This window comes from Musa acuminata, chromosome BXJ3-1, assembly GCF_036884655.1.
Source record: "Musa acuminata AAA Group cultivar baxijiao chromosome BXJ3-1, Cavendish_Baxijiao_AAA, whole genome shotgun sequence".
NCBI lineage: Eukaryota > Viridiplantae > Streptophyta > Magnoliopsida > Zingiberales > Musaceae > Musa > Musa acuminata.
The window spans coordinates 28,587,721-28,612,431 of NC_088349.1; the positions used below are offsets into that span (position 1 = coordinate 28,587,721).

At 37.4% G+C, this 24,711-nt stretch overlaps 1 protein-coding gene across 3 annotated transcripts; it reads right to left on the reverse strand.

The window, feature by feature from the left end:
- Positions 1-6,378: 6,378 nt before the first annotated feature.
- Positions 6,379-24,269, reverse strand: LOC135628138 (serine/threonine-protein kinase ATG1c-like). 3 transcript variants are annotated; one of them, XM_065134614.1, is made up of 13 exons: positions 23,824-24,269; positions 20,563-20,680; positions 20,394-20,452; positions 19,911-19,975; positions 13,314-13,407; positions 13,147-13,227; positions 12,962-13,067; positions 11,561-11,633; positions 11,129-11,469; positions 10,673-11,043; positions 7,225-7,507; positions 7,066-7,133; positions 6,379-6,810 (listed from the first exon to the last, which is right to left on the reverse strand). In XM_065134614.1, exons 1-13 carry the CDS (start codon positions 24,076-24,078, stop codon positions 6,586-6,588), a joined length of 2,139 nt encoding a protein of 712 aa, XP_064990686.1. In that variant the 5' UTR covers positions 24,079-24,269; the 3' UTR covers positions 6,379-6,585. The 3 variants fall into 3 exon arrangements, with proteins under 3 accessions (XP_064990686.1, XP_064990687.1, XP_064990685.1); XM_065134615.1 differs by having other exon boundaries at positions 7,066-7,136; positions 20,563-20,614; positions 23,824-24,268; XM_065134613.1 differs by having other exon boundaries at positions 7,066-7,136; positions 23,824-24,268.
- Positions 24,270-24,711: the final 442 nt, after the last annotated feature.

Consider the following 24,711-nt stretch of genomic DNA (forward strand, 5'->3'; position numbering starts at 1 on the left):
TAAACGTACGAACTAATTAGCGTGGTTGTATGTGTTGCGAAGAAACACGTTAAAGCAGAATAATTCTTTCACTATTTGTATATCAAAATAGGTTCCTTATCGAAATACCAATTTGATATCCAAATGAAAATATCATATCAACCAGCACAGCATAAACAATAGAGCAAAAATCAATCACACAGTTAGACCAAATCTTTTTAACGTGAAAAACTCAATGTGGAAAAAACCACGGAACCATAGTCCACCTCAAACTTCCACTATCAATAATAATGATAACATGTTTACAGCAGGACTTCTATAGAATAACTAGAGGATCAGAATAACATCAAGATCATAGATCTTGGCTCAAGAATAGCATATCTTCATCATATACGATGGATCTCCTCAAAAAGAATTCTAGGTCTCACAAAATAAATATCGCAGGAAAGTACCTTAGAGAGGGTAAACTGCAGATCAACACCGTTAGGATTGTAGAATTTACTGCAAGGATTCTCCACATAAAATTTGGACCAAAACTGACAACGTTTGGCCACCGATCGTGAAGCAGAAAATTCAGAAACCTAATCTTTCTCTCTCCTCTTTCCTCTGCACTCTGCACATTGCTCTGATCTATTTTTCTCACCTTCTCTCTCCTCTTTTTAATTTCTTTCATGATTTGGGTTCAATGGGTCCAATTGTCCAAGCCCACATATGGGCTGGATCCAACAATTCTCCCCCTCCAGCTCATATGGTGGGTTGTACCAAGCCCGCTCTTCGCCTACATGCTTTAAGCTTCTCCTTAGGCAAAGACTTTGTCAATATATCTGAACCATTCTCATTGGTATGCACCTTTTCTAACTGTAATTCTTTCATCTCAAGCACATCACGAATCCAGTGATATCTCACATTAATATGCTTGGATGTAGAATGATATGTTGAATTCTTGGAGAGGTGAATGACGCTCTGACTATCACAGTAAACAGTATATCCTTCCTGTTTCAAGCCTAATTCCTGTAGAAACTTTTTCATCCATAAAGCTTCCTTGCAGGCTTCAGTAATTGTTATGTATTCTACTTCTGTGGTTGATAGAGCTACACACTTCTGTAACTTAGACTGCCAAGAGACTACTCCTCCTACAAATGTCATCAAGAATCCCAAAGTGGACTTTCTGGAATCAATATCACCTGCCATGTCTGCATCTGTATAACCTTCTAACACAGGTTCATCACTGCCAAAACATAAACACAACATGGAAGTACCTCTTAGATATCTTAATATCCATTTCACTGTTGCCCAATGTTCCTTTCCAGGATTAGAGAGAAATTGGCTGACAACTCCAACTACATGAGCTATATCTGGCCTAGTACAAACCATAGTATACATCAAATTGCCTACTGCAGATGAGTAAGGCACTCTGAACATTTCTTCTTTTTCTTTCTCACTTGTAGGATATTGTTTCGAATTAAGCTTGAAATGACCTGCAAGTGGGGAACAAACTGCTTTGGCTTTACTCATATTGAATCTTTCAAGAACCTTTTCAATGTAAGTCTCTTGAGATAGCCAAATCTTTCTTTTCTTCCTATCACGAAGAATCTTCATGCCAAGTATTTGTTTCACCGATCCTAAGTCTTTCATGGCAAAAGACTTACTTAGCTCTCTTTTAAGCTTTCCAATTTTTCCAACATCATGGCTAACAATCAGCATATCATCAACATATAGCAGTAAAATAATAAAATCATCATTTGAAAATTTCTTCATAAACACACAATGATCAAATGTGGTTCTATCATACTTCTTGTACCACTGTCTAGGTGCTTGTTTGAATCCATATAAGCTTTTCTTAAGCTTACATACCAGATTTTCTTTTCCCTTGATTTTGAAACCTTCTGGTTGCTCCATGTAAATTTCTTCTTCTAGGTCACCATGAAGAAATGCTGTTTTTACATCAAGTTGCTCAACTTCTAAATTCAACGGGCAGCCAAACCAAGAACAACTCGGATAGAGGACATTTTTACAACCGGAGAAAATATTTCTTCAAAGTCAATACCTTTCTTCTGACTGAATCCTTTCACAACTAGTCGTGCCTTGTATATCTGTTGTGAGCTATTATTTTCGGTCTTCAATTTATAAACCCACTTATTCTTGAGAGCTTTCTTCTCTTTAGGCAACTTTACCAAGTCATAGGTGTGGTTCTCAAGCAGGGATCTCATCTCTTCTTACATGGCTTTAACCCACTCATTCTTAGTCTCATGTAGAATAGCTTCTTGGTAAGTTTCTGGCTCTCCCCCGTCAGTAAGCATAACATACTCATGTGGAGGATATCTGGTAGAGGGTTGTCGCTCTCTAGTGGATCTTCTCAATGGAATCTCAATTGGTGGTGGAGGTAACTGTTCAGTTGGTTCAGCATCATCAACTGTAGGTGTATCATCACTTACATTCTCACCATGATCTTCTTTTTCATCTCCCCCATGATCATCATGAACTACAGGTGAAGGAACTGGACCCAAACTCCAAGGAATATAAACAGAGGTTTCTGGCTTCTCAATATTATCACCATCATCAAACAATTGGTCTTCAAGAAACACAACATCTCTGCTTCTAATAATCTTCTTGTTCACTGGATCTCATAATCTGTACCCAAACTCTTCATGACCATATCCCAAGAAGATACATGCTTTTGCCTTATTATCAAGCTTGGACCTCTCATCTTTGGGAATATGAACAAATGCTTTACACCTAAAGACTCTCAAATGATTATAAGATATATCTTTTCCTCTCTATACTCTCTCTGGAACATCACCTTGTAGAGGAACTGATGGAGAAAGATTTATCAGGTCAACTGTAGTTCTCATAGCCTCCCCCCAAAATGACTTTAGTAACTTGGTGTGAGAAAGCATATACCTAATCCTTTCTTCAATGGTTCTGTTCATCCTTTTTGCCACACTGTTCTGTTGAGGAGTTTTAGGAACTGTTTTCTCAAGCCTGATACCATGAAACCTGCAATAATTCTCAAAAGGACCCTTGTACTCGCCACCATTATCTGATTGAATACACTTTAGTTTTCTGCCAGTTTCTCTTTCAACACTGACATGAAACTCCTTGAAAGCATCGAGTACATGGTTTTTAGATTTCAAAGCAAAAGCCCACACTTTTCTAGAATGGTCATCAATAAAAGTAACAAAATAAAGAGCACCTCCAAGAGTTCTAGTTTGCATAGTACACACATCAGTATGAACTAAATCAATAATATCTGATCTTCTAGATGATGGATATGTCTGAAATGCAACTCTATATGTTTTTCCAACTAAGCAATGATCACAAGATTTAAGAGATGTACCTTGCAACTTTGGTAAGAACTGCTTTCTAGCAAGAGTTTGAAGTCCCTTCTCGCTGATATGTCCAAGCCTCTTATGTCAAAGATCTATACTTTCACCTTTTCGAATTACATTAATCTCTCCTTTGTGTAGCTTAGCTTCCATGACATAAAAAGAGTTAATCTTCTTTCCTTTTGCCACAATTAGAGAACCTTTAGTGAGTTTCCATTTACTTTCACCAAAATAATGTGCAAAGCCTTCATCATCAAGTCTACCTGTAGATATCAAGTTAAGACGAATATCTGGAACATGCCTTACATCTTTGAGTATTAATTTGCTCCCAATACTGGTCTCCAAGCAAATATCTCCAATACCCACAATCTTAGATGTACCACTGTTTCCCATTCTGACATTACCAAAATCACCAGTAGTGTAAGATCTAAAGAAATCACCATGAGAAGTGACATGAAATGAAGCACCAGAGTCAATTACCCAATTACTGTCCTGAACTACAAGACTAACACAACCTTCATCACAGACAATAGTGATATTACCTTCAGCAGCAACTGTATTGGTCTCTTTCTCATTTTTCTTCATTTCATTCTGTTCTCGCTTCCAAAATCTACACTCTTTCTTCATGTGACCTGGTCTATTACAGTGAAAACATTTGATATTTCTTCTAGACTTGGATCTTCCTCTATATCCATGTGGGTTTCTGCTATGACTTCTTCCACGTCTTTCTTGTTTTTCAGTAACAAATGTCCCAGAAGAAGATTCACCTTGTTCTTTTCTTCTGGCATCTTCATTTAGCAAACTGTCTTTAACCATATCAATAGTTAGAGTTCCCTCTGGCGTGGAGTTACAAATAGTCACCACATACGTTTCCCAACTTTCTAGTAAAGAGCTGAGAAGTAACAATCCCTGCATCTCATCATCTATATTCATTTTCATAGCAATCAACTTATTTGCAAGACTCTGAAATAGGCTTATGTGCTCAACAATGTTACCAACATCTTTATACTTCAAATTTACAAGTCTTCTGAGGAGAAAAATTCTATTTCCCACTGTCTTTTTCGCAAAGAGGTTTTCTAACCTTTGCTAAACAACATCAGCTTTGGTTTCATCAGAAATATGCTCATGCAAGTTTATATCCATCCATCTTCTAATATAGGCAATAGCTTTTCTATGTTGAACTTCCCATTCTTCATCGTCCATAGTAGAAGGTTTATCTTTAACCTTGATAGGCTTATACAAATCTTTGCAATATGGCAAATCTTCCATCAGACGTCTCCAAGTGGAATAATTTGATGAGTTCAATTTAATCATACCATCTGACTGCTCCATTTCAATCATACAAGAAAACTAACACCAAACAACCTGTTGCTCTGATACCACTTGTTGGGAAGAAACCTATTAAAGCGGAATAATTCTTTCCCTCTTTGTGTATCAAAATAGGTTCCTCATCAAAATACCAACTTGATATCCAAATGAAAATATCATATCAACCAGCACAGCATAAACAATAGAGTAAAAATCAATCACACAGTGAGACCAAATCTTTTTAACGTGGAAAACCCAATGTGGGAAAAACCACGGGACCGTAGTCCACCTCAAACTTCCACTATCAATAATAATGATAACAGGTTTACAGTAGGACTTCTCTAGAATAACTAGAGGATCAGAATAATATCAAGATCATAGATATTGGCTCAAGAATAGCATATCTTCATCATATAGGATGGATCTCCTCAAAAGAGAATTCTAGGTCTCATAAAATGGATATCGCAGGAAAGTACCTTAGAGAGGGTAAACTACAGATCAACACCGTTAGGATTGTAGAGTTTACTGTAAGAATTCTCCACATAAAATTTGGACTAAAACTGACAACGTTTAGCCTCCAATCGTAAGCAGAAAACTCAGAAATCTAATCTTTCTCTCTCTATTTCTCTTTCCTTTTTCCTTTACGAGTCGCGCGCTGCATGCTGTAAGATCGGATCTATTTTCCTCATATTTTTTTTTTTTTTAATTTCTTTCGTTTGCTGATTTGAGCTTAATGAGCCCAATTATCTAAGCCCACGTAGGCTGGACCCAACAATATGAATTTGCATGTACGCCAACTACGCGCAGAGTGACTGAGCTTAATGTTACAACATGTACAAAGAAGCTATAGCTGTACGAACGTACATAGTATTCGCCTTTAATAACTTTTGGAGCTGAGGCTGATGGCTCCCATCTTCTCCTCCATGGAACAGGTGAACTATTTCAACCGGAGGTGTGGGGATAAAGGTTAATGAAACTGGAGAAAGGGAACATAATTACTGCACTAACATGATATCTACTCGCTTGTCTCTTTCTCCTCGAGCCCTTCAGTTCGATTAACTCCCAACTCATCCTCCTCATCTTTCCAGCAGTGAGTATGATGCGAACTGTATTGATATGGAAGAGAGAGAGAGAGAGAGAGAGAGAGAGAGAGAGAGAGAGAGAGAGAGATCATTGGCTATAATAGAAGGTTTCTCCTTCCAAATCTTGGGTGCGGCTTCGGATTGTTCGGAGAAAATCTTGACTGCTCCATCGAAGGTGAGAGGAGAACGTCCCCTGTGACATGGCGAAGCTGCAATGTGGGTGAAACGAGGAAGATGGCTTTCGTACTTTTGAGAGTGGCATCCAATTTCTGTGGGTTTTGATGATGAGAGACCCTCGGAGTGGTGGATATTAATTATAAGGTTCTGTAGCCATCTTTGTCGATCATTAAATTCATGCACAAATAAAATACATTTATTTTTAGATACAGGATCTTCATGAAATAAACTTTAATAAATAAATAAATAAATAAGTAAATATATATATATATATATATATATATATATATATACACTCTGATCCATCAATATCCTATGAAAAGTATCTTGGAGACGAGACAATATGGAGTAGAAAAAAAATAAAAATAAAACGGGTACCAACAAAGAGAAGCACAAAATATGGACTTTTTTTTTTGTTTGAAAAAATAGGGCTTATACAACAGTCCAGTTTTGAGTTTATAATGCCAAAAATGAATGGAAGTAATAACTCACCAACACAAAAATACTACTACAACAACAACAATAACCATGATTTGAATTATTATTTACTAAATTGCTAGAGTGACTACAATCATTTCACCCTTATGTTACAGTACCCCAATGCCACCATCCTTACCCAACCATTGAACAAAATAATAACTATACAAAAAACTAATACTGCAAGTCATCGAACAGTAGTTATCAGCGGCTTAGAAGAAATGTTATAGGGGGCTTTAATGACCCTCATGCTTGATGACTGTTCTCTGTAACTGGGACTGGCCTCGTCGATCGTTGATAACCTCAATGTACAAGCGGAGCCGGCAACGATCTGAATTCGTAAGGGAAAATGGCGGGCTGAGAACAAGAAATGGTGGCTCCACCAGAAGAAAACACAACAAGCATACTGCTTTTGAATACCGAGATGACGCGCTCTCTGTGTTCCCCATCATCTCATCGACCTGTTTATTTTGAGTGGAAAAAAAAGGTGCGTTAGTGCTGTCACTAACGCACGGATCAGCATGAAACTGCAATTATTTGATGTTTTATTGAGATGCTCTTGATAAAAATACCAACCCACAAAATTCCATTTTTGTTAAAATTTAAATGGATAATCAGGTCCGTATCAGTCAAAGTCAAAATGATACTAATATTATTGACCAGAATGAATAATAAGATAATGACTTGTGTTAAATAGAGCTAAAGATTTTACTTACACCACCCTGTCTGCCCAATGTAAGGGCAGATTGGAATATTATTTCCATTGCATCTGGCAGCTTGGTAGCTACTGCATGATTATCAATTTAAGCATCAGAATTAAAGAAAAAAATTATTCTAATTTTAAAAAAGTTCGAAATTAAAACTTATAATCGTACCTGCCATTTGCCTAATTTCCCAGGAAAGCTCCTCGCCATACTCAACTCCAAGAAGAAAGTTTCTCTGAATCTCTGAGGAAATAGCATCTAATGCTTGAGAGCTTGTGCAGTTGATATATTCCACTGTTTTGGAAATGCAATTTTTCTGGGTCTTTACTTCATGCGACGGACTTGCTTCCATACCCGATGCATCATGTGCATGGCAAATGTGCAGTGCTTGCCTCCAGATAGCAAGAACCACTAGCTGAACTGAGAATGCTTCCAGTCGTTGCCCGTTTTCGATCTTTCATTCAGTTAAGTATAATGTTCAATACAGAAAGATATCAAATCAGACCACATCCTCAAAATCAAATAAAACAAAAGTTTCAACTAAGTGATTTAATTGAATGTACATATTCCAAAAAATAGGAAGCAGCCAAGCAAATTGTGCTGAAAATTAAACAGGACTAGTACTGCAAAATCAGTTAAGCATAGGAACAAACATACGAGTAGAGGCATGCAATGATTTTAGATTACTATAAAAATCTCTCTATTTGTTCCAACTACAAACTTAAGATGGAGAATGAAGGTACGAGTGACAATGGGTGTATTTTGTACTGCGTAGGATCAAGGTTCTCAATTTCGATGTGTACCGCCTGGGATGAGCGGTACGTACCAATACGATATTGATACGCGGACCACCCTCTACGGGGCGGTATCAGTGTTTTGACCCCGTATTGGGCGAAACAGGGTTTGTATCGGGCGGTGTCAAAATTCGACCATTATCGATTGATATGACCTGGATTTCGATCGTTACCGAGGTGTACTGCTCTGTCACGCACTTAGTTGGTTTTGCCTAAGTCGTGCGGCACCCTTGCGTGTCCGTCTGCAAAGGTCAACCTCCCCGAAACCTCCTATGGTTCCTTAGGACCTACAAAAGAGAAAACGAGTTAGAGAAAGCATCTCACTCGGGATTCACAAGCAATCATTTCAGTAAACACTTCATACCCAATGCACCTAAACGAAGCACAACTCTAGGACAGTCCGTCGCCTAGTAGCTCTCGAAGTCCACCGACTTCGCTGAAATTGATGCACCATTGTCTGGATCCTGGGCCTCTACCCCCTACCAACACAATCTCCGCTACGCACCGCTTTTTTCATGACAACTTGAATGACAGCACTGTGGTGTATTCTTCAAGAGTACTCACTTCCGCGTCCTCTTGCCCCGTGCCAAGGCCTTCTGAACCCAACTTTGCCTCCGCAAGTTGAGTTGTTTTGGTTCCTCCGTCAAATGCTTCTTCGAGATAAGGTGCATGTGCCTAGAAGCTCCCTTCGTCTTTGGCACCATGCAGGATGAGTCCGCTCCATCAGAATAAAGGATCCATGAAATGACATGATCCCACTCTTGCGTCTACAAGAGTTCATGTCCTTGACCTATGTCAAAGGAAAGCTCTGTGCCTCCGCTTCATGTTCCATCTTCTATGTCGGCTCCCTTCATGCGGCTTGGGTACTTTGCCAAGTTACACCCAAGTTGCTTCGCTCCTCGATTTGCATTGAGTTGATGCTGGTCCTCACGTCCACCATTCCACGGGTTAGCCCTCCATTGAGTCTGATCTCAATATCGGCTCCAAGTGTGTCTTCATTTGTGTTACCTTGGGTCACTCCCCCACTTGATCTCGCAATGCATCCCTTAATGCATTATCTCAAGCGAGATCATGCGACGACTCCTCGCCGCTCGCTAAGTCCATTGAGTATTGTGGAGTTATTTTGAGGCACTCCTCCTCAACATGTAAGGTCCATTACACATAATTCTTCCTCTGGAGAGCCGAGACTTATCCCTCTTGGATATCTGTCCTGTTGGAGCAACTTCTCTCTTTGCTTCCTTCCCTCTAGAAGTTTCGAAGACTACCATCCCCTTGGACTACTCCGCTTTGCTGAACAAACTGTGAATTGTTCTGTCTCCCGCAAACGCACTTGCTAGATTACGACTCCATGTCAATACAGCCCCCGCTGCATTGCTCAAGACCTAGTAACATGCTAAACTCGCTGCACACTTCAGCCTCTTAGAGAAAGTTTCAATGCTCCATAGTGCCAAGTTTCGATTGCCTTGAGATGGCCACGAACATTCCATCGTCTGTATACAAGCCCTTGCATGAGTACCGAATTCTTCGAATTAGCAATTCCCCTCACCTCTATGAGCTTTGCATAACTCTTTTGGTCGCTGAACGACCCATTCCACCTTGCAAGGTCTCATCCTTTACCAAGTGTCTCGCTTGCCTCGAGCACCATCAAGTATGGTTGCCAATGTCGAGTCGTAGCTTGAACTCAACCATCCCAACCTTTCTGCGCTACATATTCTTCGCAACTTGCTTGTCCTTGTGGTGCCTCTTGCGTGAAGGGTTGGCCATTCCTCTGAATGCCAATCTCAGATGCTCGCTCCTTAGAGCGACTCCTTTTCCCTACATCTCCATGCCCATTTTTCCCCAAGCGGTCGTGCATGCCAAGTGTCTCTATAAGTGTTTGTCCTGCTCTGATACCATATGTCACGTACTTAGCTGGTTTTGTCTAAGTTGTGCGATACCCTTGCGTGTCCATTCGCAAAGGTCAGCCTCCCCGAAACCTCCTATGGTCTCTTAGGACCTACAAAAGAGAAAACGGGTTAGAGAAAGCATCTCACACGGGATCCACAAACAATCATTTTAGTAAACACTTTATAGCCAATGCAAATTACAAATAGACTTCACAAGCTCTGAATGGTTACATAACAAAGGGTCCAAAATGATCCACTACAGATCGAGATCTCCCACAAGTGTCCACATGACACAACCTTTATTTATAAACCTAAAATGACTACCAAACTTAAAGAAAATGGGGCTACTATGCTTATTGCCAACCCTTTACATGCTGTGCAAAGCATGAACAAACCAAAAGACACGGATATACATAAGCATTACATCAAACACCTCGTTTATAATTTTGTCCGTGATAGATCGGTACGCCCTGGTATTTTTTTTCAGTTCTTTTTTGGCATTTTACGGCATACTGTCGGTACACCTCGGTACGTACCGTATTGAGCAAGGCTCGGTACATCGGTATGGACCGAAATTGAAAACCTTGTGTAGGATAACCTAGCATCATTATTTCTAAACGCTAATAGTATTTCTTGGAGGGCAATTTCAAATTCTTGACGTAATTGCACATTAATGAAAATCAGGAGAAACAAAATAAAAGTTAGTTACTTTTCTTGGAATAGTAAATCAAGGTTCAAACTAATCAAAGAAATATTGATCAAGCAGCATAAACCAACACAAGTACAGTAAATAAAACCACATTTGATGAAATAAGCATTGTTCAACCCTCAATCTTGGGTTATCCCTGGAATAAATGCAGAATGACTAATTGTTTCAGAAAAAGTCAAACAAAAGATATTCCTAGAGGAGGAAGAGAAAATGAGAATCACAATCTTCACCTTTTCTTTGACCACATCTGTTATGACAGATGCAAACTGCTGCAACGATATAATCCTCGTCATGAAGTGACCTGATGGCTGCTCCACAGCATCAGACATATCGATGGATCCATGGGAAGTTTCTGATGCAGGAGAGCCAAAACTTCCCAGGCTTCTTATGGCAGGAGCATTACTGACTGCTGCACCACTTATTGGCATTGGTGCACTTGATGCCCTAACATTTGGAGATGTAATTTGTGAACCTTCTGATTTGCATGGTGAATTGCTTGGCCTGGAGGGACTTACTGAAGACAAAGACATAAGCAGGGGTGGTCTAGGAACAAGGACATAATCCTGATCAACAAGTTCCAATGAGTCCACAGCCGCAGAATCTACAGATGACAGAGAAGTAACTGGTAAATCTAGAAGCTGTAATATAGTAGGCAACAGTAATAGCCTGAATATGAAAAACCATACCTTTCGAAGAGGAACTAGTAGGCTTTTGTACCATGAAAAATATATCTTTAGCAGGTACACCAGTAGACTCCCTAGAATCATGCCTATGGCCAGCATATCCGGAAGAAATGGCTACAACTTCTGATGGACTACAAATCCGATTTTTATGTCCAATATCAACAGAGAATCCCGAATCCGGTTTCACTGTGCCCTTGAGCATGGAATGAGAAAGATTTCTTTTCTTCCTAATAGATTCCTCATCTAAAGGGAAAGGCAAATAGTCATCATGTGAATTTTCTCCGATGGACCTTGTACGACTGCATTCAACCAGTGGAATGCTTTCTTGCTCTCTATATATCATCCTGCAAAATGCACAGCTTAAGTCAAAATTATTAAGCCTTCATAAAGAATTGTGTGTAGCAATCATTCAAGTATATGAAAAACATTTCTGACCTTGCTATGTCAACGGGAGGCTGTTTGGAAAGAAATTGATGATTGAAGAACTCCTCAAATGTCAAACGTTCCACTGGAAGAAGTTGATTATTTATAATCATACAGAATGCGATGAAAATTTAAGTTTAAACCATATGTGGGATTCTGAACAAGAAGTTAACATGGTGCATATAATTCTTTTGAGAAAAAGATAACTCTTTTTCCCCTGACAATTTGAAGAGACTCTATGATGTGTTGTCTACCTCATATACCTCCGTACAAGTGAGGTTAAAAAGGGATGGAAAGAATAGGCACCAAAAAAAGGTAGGTAAAAAACATTTGCCACTAGAAGGTTCCACATCCCCAGATAAACTTTAGGTTGAAAACCTCCATAACATAGCAATGCTTCAATACCATCCCCAAGTGTAACAAAAGAACACAAAGAAGATTTTTAAATGGACTTGTCTGACAAAAAGCATAAAGGACTTACATAATTATCAGAATAGCACAAGCTACACAAGAAACAGTAAAAGCAACAAAGATTTGGTTAACCTTTTCCGTTTTAAAAAAATGTTAGTAAATCAATCTACATAGTGATAAAGCACAGTTATCTCCTATAAATGAAACTCCTAGAAATGTGAATTCATTATTCAACTCATCAGTGCAGGCTATCAGCATCCAATTATTTATACATTTATGTCCCTAGGGTTTTCTAGGAAGTATCAAAATTTTATCTAGAAGTTCTACATTTGATTATTCTTGTTGCTGGTTTGACAGAAACTTATGATGAGCCTATTGTACTTAGGTCAAATGGGGCCTGTCTCAAATGTTCTTTATCATAGATGTTTCCGGATCAAAAAAGAAATCATCAAAATTATTGTATTAGATCAGGAATGGCAAAGCTCCATCATTAGCTAGGATATGAGTATAAAAAGCAAATGCAGACATACCGAACCAGCCCAAGGGAGAAAGAAAGAAGTTGAGCATTGAAACAGAGATGAAAGGGATCATGAATAAAGCACCCTGTGACTCTTTCATTCTCTTGTAATGAATGTTCAATATGCTTTTTGATGTTTCTTTGAAATTAACATTTTCTTGTTGAAAAATGTCACTTCTTCTTTGTGCACTATGTCTAGGATGATTTAGGAGATTTGCCCCTTGGTTTCAGGATCTTAAACAACAATCAGCACGGTGGACTCTTGCTATTCACCAAAGAAAATCCTTCTGTTGCTTTGGCTCATCTTTGTTTGGGTTTTGAAACATATTTAGTGGGTTGGCATCAAGTTAATAGCCAGTAGTTGAAAATTGAAATATAGTAAAAAAATTCATTGAGATTTCTATATATTGCTATAGTCCATCACTGGAAGAAGGCTTTTGCAGGTTGACAGATTATCTTTTCATGTGAAAACCAACTGTACATACCAGCATTAGGATGCAATAATTTCTGGCACAAATCCATACAGTCAGAGCTCAAATTGTGATGTGATGGGAAACATAGTTGTTTTGCATTGACTATATTCTGCAGTAACTGCTTGAGAAAGGTCCTTTGTTACTGAAAGAACATACTAGAATACATAGAACAGCAGTAACAAACTAAATAAGCAAACCTCTATTTGATTATTTGCAGTAAAAGGTGTCTTTCCTGTTACAAGTTGATAAAATATAACTCCAACACTCCAGAGATCTGCCTGTCATTTTAGTAAAACATGATAAACAAAATAGGCTGCACAAAATAAATGAATAGTTTTATTATAAGATAGGATTCATTTCTCACCTTTCCATCATACTTCTTCAATTCCATTACTTCTGGAGCCATGTAAAGGGGTGTACCACAAAGAGTATCAGCTAGGGTAGAAGGTGACAGAGATCTGCCAGATGAGTTTAACAAGAAAACACAGCAAAAGAACCATATTGTGAAAAAGAAAAAAAAAGAGTTGTTGGATAAAGTGCCCGAAACAAACACAATCTTAATAGAAAAGAAAGGGAAGAAATAGAAAATTTCAACAGTATTTTTCCACTTCAAGAGATGTGAAGATCTTGAATATTTAAAATGCAGAAGAACAATCAGTATCAACAAGGTTTGACATAACACTAAAAATGGTACGATACATACTGGTCCAACGAGCGATCAATACGCAGACCGCCCTATACCGAGCGGTTTCTATTAGGAGGGGTGTACAAGGTGGTACGAGGGTATATACTGAATGGCATGGTCGAAACTCGACTATTACCGACTTGTACCGGTCAGTAACATTTGGATTTCGATTGATGGCTCAGATTCAAGTGTCTTCAATGGTCAATTTGATAGTTGGCAACATTTGAATGGGCTTTTAAACTCATTCCTCCCTGCTCTTTCAATTTCTTTCACTCTTACATTCTCTCTAACTCATTCTCATTCACATCTCTCTTTCTTAGATTTTCACCCTCTTCAACTCAAGCAAAGCTTTAAGACATTGTAACACTTTCTTTAGAGGAGGATCACTGTAATCAAGAGGTATGTATTCCCTTTCTAGTTCTTTGTTCATTTATGCCATGATTAGCTCTATTCTATGTAGTTAATGCCTATCAGGGTGTTTGATATGTTTATAGTGGTAAAAGTGGGCTAATTAGGGAGTAATATAGCTTAATATTGTAATTAATCGATTTAATATTGATTTCGGTGAAATTAGACACATATTTGGTTAATTCTATGTAGTTAATGCCTATTGAGGTGATTGACATGTTTATAGTGGTAAAGGAGGGCCAATTCAACACTAATACAGTATTTTAATGCTGTGATTAGTTGATTTAATGCAAATTTGATCAAAATTCAACCCATATTAGGTCAACTATATGTAGTTAATGCTTGTTGTGGTGATTGACATGCTTATAATCAAGGTTCGCAATACCGTACCATACCGGAATTTCGACCTGGGCTCGGTACCGGTACGGTACGGTATACCGCTCGGTACACCTAGGTGCTACAGTACTACAGTACTGCTACAGTATCGGAACGATAACATATGGTCCGCGTACCGAAAGTCTGGCGGACCGGTACGTACCGCCCGTACCGGGCGGTATGGACCGGTACTGCAAACCATGCTTATAATGATAAAAGAGAGTTAATTAGGCAATAACACAGTTTGTTTAATGATGTGATTAGTGGATTTAATACTGATTTCATCGAAATTAAACCCATATTGAGTCAATTCGATGTAGTTAATGTCTTTTAGGGTGATTGACACGATTATAGTGGTAAAAGAGGGCTAATTAAGTAATAATATAGTTTTTTTTAATGCTGTGATTAGTGGATTTAATACTTATTTCATCAAAATTAGACCTACATTGGGTCAATTCTATGTAGTTAATGCTTTTTGGAGTGATTGATATGTTTATAGTGACCAAGTAGGGTTCATTACATATAATCATAGCTTGTTTTTTCAAATTCGATGGCAATTAGGGCTTATGACAGTTTGTTAATTTGATAAATATTTGTAGGAGCATGGGATCGAAGGAACAAACATGATGATGCTTGGGATCATGTCCACCATTTGGACGACACTCCTCATCATTGGCAGTGCATATTGTGGCTACATCGGCCGAGATGAAAGAATCACTCGATTGAAGCAACATTCGATGGACGATTATCCCGATGTTGCAAAATGAAAACAAGTTCCGATGGAGATCTATAAATTATTTCAAGATAAGCTACAATGGGCAAAGGACAATGAAGTGCAAAAGAAGGCCAAGGAATAGGAAGAATTCAGGCAGGTTACGTAGGAACCCGTTTATGATTAATAGAGGGTCACGACAATGATGTCAATATGAATATTAGAGCTGGTATTCGTGCATCACTGGAACATCAGTACATGTATGAGGAGACAATGAAACATCAATGACTTGACTCACAATAGGAGTATGACAATGGTAGTGGGTCAAGGGCATAGGGTATCTAGAAGAGGGCTAGCATAAGGCAGCCAATTGCCCCTCTTCAGTTAAGCAAGATTGGTAGCATGAGGTAGGGTAGAATCTAAGATTTTATGAGAGGACTTAGTAGAAGCTTAACACATGATATTGTTTATATTGATCCGCAAGCTTATTCTCTACAAACAACAAAACATAAAAGAATTGATGATGCCTATACAAAAGAAAAGAAGCGAGATATTGGCAAGGCAATAGCAACGTGATTAAACTTCCACAATATTCTAGCAAATGGAGCTCAAGGTCCATATTCTATAGCATGGTGTCTTCGATCCAAAATGCTAGCACAGGGATCCAACATCTTATACCGAATGAGATATATGGTGTTTATTTAGATGAGGAGGTCACAAAACTGAAAGATTGGATTAAATCCTTCAAGAGACAGTAGGATGACACTGATGTGTGATAGTTGGACTGGACCTATAAGAATGAGCATCATCAACTTTCTTGTCTATTGCAATAGAAGGATCATATTTTACAAGTTGGTTAATGCTTTCGATAAAATTTAAGATGCAAACTATATTGAGAACCTAATGGACACTGTGATAGAAGAGATCGGGCCTTAGTATATTGTCTAGATTGTGATCGATAATGGAGCTAATTTCAAGAAGCTCGATTTACAATTGATAAAGTGAAGAGAAACACTGTTTTAAACTCCATATACAGCTCATTGCATGGACCTTACGATGAACATTAGTGGGTTACCATCAGTAATAAAGTGTGGCAAGGGCACGACCGATGACAAAGTTTATATACAACCATCATTGGGTCCACTCCTTGATGTAGAAGTCTACAAATGGTGAGACACTCCAACCCAACGTAACTCAATTTGCTAAAATTTTAATGCTTTAAAATCAATCTTGCAAAAGAGGCATGATCTCAAGGCAAAATAATGGCATTACAGGAATGATCATATTCACAGTATTTAAAAACAAGTGATGTAAAAAAGATGGAGAATACAATTCATACTTCTGGATTTTAAGAGTCCGTAAATGAAATTATAACAATATGGAACCATATGTTATCCTCCATAAGGTCGATATGGAGATACATCCACAGATGCCTTATCTTCGACATATATTACTTACAACCAAAGAATAGGTAAATAAAGTATTGTCCGATGATTAGAAGGCTGATCAATACTTACAGATCATCGATCGTAGGAGCAAATCTCATAGGGTCTAAGACATCCATAATGCAGGTAAATTTATATTATAGTCATTTACTCATTTATAATATGAATAATCATTATTTGAAAATTTAATATTAACGAAATCATGTCTTGTAGAGCATTATCTAAATCCGGCCATTCAGTTTCGATAGTCTTGGGACCTGACTAGATTTATTAGAAGCACTAAGGAATATTATATATCAACACTTGCCACAAAGTGTCGATGCAATGGAGGCTATTATGGAAGGTCGATTATGCCAAGAAAGTGTCAGTTCATTTTACGATGGTGTAGCTATATCGTGTCATTACAATATGAATCCTGGTAAAGAACAGTTACACACCCACACACCCATCTTTGATTATAAATTGAAATTGACATCAATGATTTGTTATGCTAATAAAGCCTTGTTTATATTTTTTTACGACCAAGTGGTGACTACAACTTGAAAGGTCCGCACCTAATTTAAGAAAGGTTATGGTCCATATACTTTCGTAGATGGCGTCATCGAGTGGTTGTGAATGTAATTGATCAATGTTCGCCTTAATTCACATGAAGGTCCGTAATAAACTATTATATAAATGATTGGAGAAACTTATATACGTCCAATACAATATGCTACTAAGGTTATGGTGTGTTGAGCTAGACAAGGAGTCAAAGGAACCATAGATTGATCCCTTCGATCTTCAATACTATAACCAAGTTTCACAGTCAATGTTAGGAATAGATCAAAGCAACGAAGAACCAAAGGGATCCTTGATGAGGTGGGAGATCCTCCACATCCTTCTCGTTTGAATCACCGGGCAATAGAAGAGGAGGAACAACATCCCCAACAGCAAGAAGATCTCCCACAGTCAGAACATGGTGAAAGGAGCCAAACAACCTTGAGTTAGACTACTCGAGGTCATGACACATAACAGTCAGTCAGGGGAAGACATTAGCATTAGTCGAACTATCAGAAAGAATTGAGTCAGGCGACGAGACACTTTCTTAATCACATTCAACAACCTGCTCGATCCATAGAGATACCAATGACATAGATAGTAGCACCTCGACCGACGATGGTGATGACAGGAGAGTCGATGGTTCCGTCTACTCAGCCACAGGGTGGTGAATGGACTAAGCAATATATTACGCATGCCACCTAAGATTCAAATTATGGAGCTCAAGCAGATAGCCACAGTTTATACACGAAAGAGGAAGGGGAAGGGATAGACAATCGATGATTTTGAACATATGCGACAGAGCCTATATGACATAAACACCGAGCAAAGCTCGTTGTATTTCCAATCATCGCGTTATGGAGGATCTTAAGGCCTATAACAGAATAGTGATAGTTGGTCATAAGGTATGCAATACCATATCGTACCGGTGTTTCGAGGTTGGCTCGGTACGGTATAGTACCGATGTACCGAGCGGTACACCCTGGTGTACCGAACAATTTTATATATTTTCTTCATTACTGTAGCACTGCTACAATGTAATACTGTAGCACTGTAGCGGTACCTGACGGTCCGCGTACCGGTATGCCGTCGGACCGGTATGTACCACCCGTACCGGGTGGTACCATTCGGTACTGCATACCATGGTTGGTCATTCTTTTCTAAGGTTGATTGATCTTATGATGCGGAGCAACATATTAGTGGCGAAAGTAGAAACTCTGGTATTCTCCATCCTCCGCACCAATACAGGCCACAATCATACTTACCTTAGGAGCCGCCTCGCACATGTGTGGTTCAAGACGATTAGGCTACAACTGTTATCATATTGATGCACCAATAGTGTACAAACTATCAGTATACCATGTCGTAGGAGCAATTTTAGGATTAGATCCGACAAATATACCATATTGATATACAAATATATAGGATCAAGGATCTCGATCAACCGCCTGTTGAGTCCCGTTGTTCATTTTAGTAGTAGAACAAGTATATTCATTGGCCGATTCATTTATTATTTAATTCATTTGAATCTTAAAGTTTTGTCTCATGATCTAACAATTCAAGTCATATCTTTGTAGATAATTTAATATCAATGGAAGAATGACTCGAAATGTGTCGTAAAGCTGCTCCTCAAAGCTTAAAAAAGATAAATCTACTATCCCTTCCTAATTTAGATGATTTTGATGAAATTAAACTAAACTTGCATTTAGTTCCAAATTAAAAACCTGAATCTGTTTTTTTTTTTCTATTTTTCAGGTATTTTGAGGGTTCTTGGGATTTTTTGGGATCATCAGTATTCCCCAGCATATTGACACACGATACACTGATACGGAACTGTACGTGTCGTACCACCGACCAACCGATCGGCACAAGAAGACAAACCTTGGTATCAAATTGTATTTAAGATTTAGTCATTGCAAGAGATTATAAGGAAAACAATAGGCTCTAGAGCAATATTCCAGAGCAGACAAGACATCTAAATAAACCAAGAATTTCAGCGATGTAGAAGAGAGTAGCAATGAAAGAGGGGAAGGATGACATCTTAGAGCAACGAATACTTCACATTAATCGAGACTGAAGACCACCTTCTAGAATAGATATTTCATAATTAGATTAAAATCTAAAACAAAATCTGTTTCATGCGAAATCTTGAATTATGTTAAGTAGACAACTTTCACATTCAACTGATTAAAATAAACTACAACAATTTAACATCTCTAATTTTATGGTGCTATTGATGATATATAACAACTCACAAAAGTTTTCCCTAAATGCAACAACCATTAAAAATGAAAATACGAGAAATTCGTTTGCTTAATGACATTCTAGGCCAGAGAAATTACCCTATTTGATGTTGGCTCATCTTATTCCAAAAACCTAATATGATTAGTGATGCAAAAATTCATTGTATTTGCGAATGAATAGATAATATATCATTGGAAACCTTGTAAAACTAATACAACATCACAAGAAAATTTTGTCAACTTGTAAAACTTGTATTAGATATCTACACACGAATTCGCTAACTTGTCAAGTCATAGGGAATTCACAGTAAACCTTCCTCGTAACTGATGATTAATGAAGAATAAGATTTACTTACATCACATTCCACAATAGATTGGTTAATCCACACATCTGATTTTATAAGTTATGAAAAATTAAAGCTTTGTAAGAAAAATAATAGTCAACACCATAAGAAGTGGCATTCACCTACAGTTAATACAATATTTATGGTCACCAAAATAAATAAATAATTGGTATTCATTAAATAGTAAAAGAATAAGAAACAAAAGAACACACCTAGCAAAGCCAAAATCTGCAATTTTCAAGGTTGCATTTTCATCATATGTCGAGAGAAGAAGATTCTGTCAAACAAAGGATTAAGCTTTAGATGGAAGTTCTGGAATTTAAAACTAAGCTTAGTGACAAGAAAAAGATTATTAACTAGTGACCAGCCAAGAAGCATAATCCAATTTAAACATTGTTTGCATATATTAACACAAATAATCAATAAGCTCGTTGAATATATCAGAATGTTAGAAAGTGAAAAAGACAAATCAAACTATCAAAGCAAGATAAGTTGCAAAAAATAACTAGAGATGAAACATATTCTTGGCAGTAAGGCTGCAAAATCCTAACAAAAAAATAGAGGTGAGAGTCTGAAAAATTCCAAAATTAAGATATAAACACGATCTTTCAGAATGTCCAGCCAGCTTTCAGAACCATAAGCTTCAAATATCAGAGATCAAGCAAAAGTATGGGAGCAAAAAAGCAGAATAAAACCTGTGGCTTCAGGTCACGATGAATGACATTATTAGCACGGAGAACCTGCAAACCAGAAGCTATAAAAAGAAATGTAAATTAAATTAACCGCATTTCTGTAACAATGCTGCAAGAAAGACCATTAAGGAGTGTAGAACATAACAATTTTCCAAAAGACAAACAACAGTACCTAGCTGTTTCATAAAATACATTGCAGTTGCTTCGGAAACTCTACCATGACTCTGTATGTACAAAGATAAATCACCACCTCTGCATAACTCCAATACAAGATATATTCGCCCAGGAATCTGGTATAAAATGATGGGCATAAAGAAAAAAATGCAGAATTATGAAAAGGCATGAATGCTAGGAAACATTTTTTGTTCTATTTAAATTTCTTGCACAAAAGGATATTAAACCTTGCAACAAGTACTATCTTAAAATTTTGAACCAGAAGAAAAGTACTATCATTTTTAGAAAAAGCATCGAGTCCACAAAGCTCCCAAGTTTTTGGATCTAGGGAGGGTGTTGTACCCTCACTATCATGGATATTGATGCTAAAGCATTAACTAAAAAAAAGGTTAGACTGTTTAAAAGAAACCAAAGAACCAAACCGACTGTACTAGCAGACAAAACGCAAAGAAGATAAGGAAAAAATTAAAAAAAAAAGAAGAGAAAAGAAGGCCTGTAGCTAGTCATATTAGTTACTTTGTCTAAACCAGCTGAAGAATCCTAAGAATAATAAAATTCACTAGTCAATTTAATAATATACAGAGTGTAGCACCTAGGATTTACCAATTTAAGCAAAAACTGGTACACTCTATGTACAACATTGCAGCCTACATTTTGACATTGTCGATGGACAAACCATCTGGTGCAGGTACCATACATACAGTCTGGTAGTTCTATTTTTTAAAAATAAATGTGAGCTTTTAAAACTATTAAAATGAACTAATTGTCAATAAATATGATCACTAATTTAATTAGAAAATATTGGTCTTCCTAGGAAGTAGGAAGCACCTATTATATATAAGAGTCTATCATCCCACCAAGAGGGTACCAAAGAGTGTATTGGATCATATATATTCCCAAGATCTGTTCCTAAATGACATCAAACAAACAACTAAAACTCTCAAGTTAAGATCCAAATAAATTTGTTACAATTCCTGATTATTACATCTAAATGGCATTAATAAAACTCAAACAGATTAAAATCAAGTGTCTTAAACAACTCTAAGCTCATGCTGGAATGCATAAATGGCCTTCCTCGGTTGGAATTGTGCCATTAGATTCTTAGAATTTCATGTATGTCTAAAATCAAAAGATCAACATATGCAAAAAAGATTTCATGTGATAAGTATGGAAAAAGAATCCAATCTTTTGATAGTTATCTAAAACCAGATATTTATCCAAAACCTATCCAGTACAAATACCACAAGCAATTTAAAGTATCCATGTTTAACAGTAGTTAATTTATTTATGATAGTTCTACCACAGCATGATCAGCATCCTAACATAATTAACCAAGGAGCTCCTTTTTAATCAATCTATTCAATCAGGTCATATAATATTATTTCCACTATTGATAGAGTTTGTTTTTCACCTATAAAAAATATTTCAACACTATATCCAAAATGTGATGCTCAGACAATGACAACCAAGTTTCCCAATAACGTGATTGTGGTTATAGGTGGCTTTAGGATCTACATTAGAATCGAAAGCAAGAGCCAGCTTAGCATACGGGTTCAGGTATGATTGGCCAAAGATGAATATGAAAATAATAATTCAGAAACAAAAAGTGAAAAAAATAAAAATGTGTGGTCCAACATATTACTATAACTTACTGTTAAGAAATTTTAGTTTTTATAACGTGATAGAAATTCTTTAGAAAATGATTCATTCAAGTCATGGGTTTTCAAAACTACAACTCTAATGACCATATCCCCCTCCAACCCAGCAACATTAAATTTTTTGATATAATCAGCTGGTATTTGTCCAACTTTTTTATAACATAACTTACTGCTAAGAAATTTTAGGTTTTATAATGTGATAGAAATTTTTTAGAAAATGTTTTATTGTCATCATGGGTTTTGAAAACGACAAATCTAATGACCATCTGCCCTTCCAATCCAGCAACATTAATTTTATGGATATAATCAGTTAGCATTTACTGACATAAGGAACCTAATCTACCTAAAACGAGACTCTGATATAGGATCCAATCTAAATTAAACACAAAACATTAACTCAAGGCTAACATTAAAAAGGTAAGAATGGATAGTTTCACACGAGACTAAATCCTCATCCAACTAACTAAAACTTAACAAAACTCGCCACCAAGGCTGCATCTTTTGCCTCTGTTGTGCATCAACATACCTCATGATCATCTAGCATATTTGTAAATGTTGTAGAAATCCAAAGGTAGTGATGCTCATTCCTTATTTCAGATGACTTCTTCACTAAATCCTAATTTCAGATGACTTCTTCATGAAAAAAAGGCTCAATCGAGCACCAAAATTGAGAGAGGTGTTGAAGTTAATAGCCTTCATAGCAGTGTACAGCAGGTTTGACTGTCAAACAATTGTAGATATTGAAAATCATGGAACGGCCTTAAATCTGTTGATGGTTGTATCTGCATACATTATTGATGACTTCAAAGACAAACAAAGGATTTTGATACTTAATTATTTGCTCAGCAACCATGACCTTCCTGATTATGAACTGCGCTATGAAAAAATCCAAGCGAATTTTAAGATATTGTTAATCCAATTAGTTGCTTAGTTTACATCTACTTGCTAATTGCATAACATCTAAAACTCTTATTTTGGGATTTAATTATTACATTTTGAACCAGAACTGACAGTTGGATGTAAATGAAGATGTTTCTGCACGAACCCTGATATACCAATGTGCCATAGTCTGCACTCAACATACACCAATACGAGTTTATCAAGAATTTTCAGTAGCATTTTCACGGGACCTTTGTTTCTGTTTCACCATCTTTTCAAACCCCACATGGTCGTCCTTGGTCCCTGTTCAATATAATTAGACCATGTTCTCCATGATCCTGTTCATAGTACCATCAAACATCAGTAGGAGTACATTCGTGTGGGTTCTAATTTCCAAGTCCCGAGTCATTTTTTATTTATGCAGCCCCACAGATGAACAACAAGACATCCGTAAGCTAAAATCAATAATCAGGTGAAGATATCAAATCAAAACACATGTCCATGCATATTTTGACTCAAGACGAACCATTTAACAAAATTCATCCTTCTCAGTCGTTAATAAAAACAGAGGTGGTTCAAAGCAACCAAAATCGGCACCTAGTTCCAGCTATTAACTAAAAGAAAGGACCAATGACCACAGCAAGTAAAAAAGAAGAAGCCCAAGAGTTTTATTCTATCGAGGAAGGAAGGCTAAAAGAAAACTACAAGAAAACGGGGAGGACCTGGATGAAGTCGTAGAGAGCGATGATGTTAGGGTGGCTGATGCGACCGAGGATGGAGACTTCGGAGAGAAGGCTGCGCCGCAACTTCTCAGAAAGACGAGACATGGCAATTTCCTTGACGGCCACCTCCGTTCCCTGAATGCGGTGCCGCGCCAGCCACACAGTAGAGAACGCTCCCGCCCCAATCTGTCGATCAATAATGTAATCGCCCACGAGCCGGCGCCCTCTCGCCACACCGCCAGAGGTGCTGGCCATTGCGGCAGACGGCGGAACCCTAGGAGAAGACGAGGATTTTCACTTAGTGTCGAATCACTGATCGAGTCAAACTTGATTCTTCTTCGTTTTCTTATTGGACTACGGTTCGATCGCGAGCAGGAATCGGGAAGAAGTCGGGCACCAAAGGGAAGCGACGAGAGAGATTCCAGGTCGCGCGTTCGTGCGGTCCAAGACGGAAAGAGGCGGGCTTTATAGCGTCGCTTATTTTATATTTTTATGTAAAAGTTAGCAACTATCTATCTAATCGTACATTTTTAATGTGTTTAAGATAAGATTATGTATCGTCGGCACGTCGGTGATATGGGAATGGAGCCGCGCTACAATTTTTGTTTTCAAAATCTTCCGTAAAAATACATTATAGTATTTTGGATGAATTTATTTTTCGATCGATATTCCTTTTTCTTTCTCCTAAATAATATATATATATATATATATATTTTTTTTTTTAAAAAAAAAAAAATATCTCCAATTTTTTTTATTAAAAATTGTTTTACTCATTTTGTTATCAATTTTAAACTATTTTTTATTGGACTCATTTATAATATTTTTAACAATATTTATAATATATTTTTTTTATTGAAGTACTAAAAGTACTATAAACACATGTGGCGT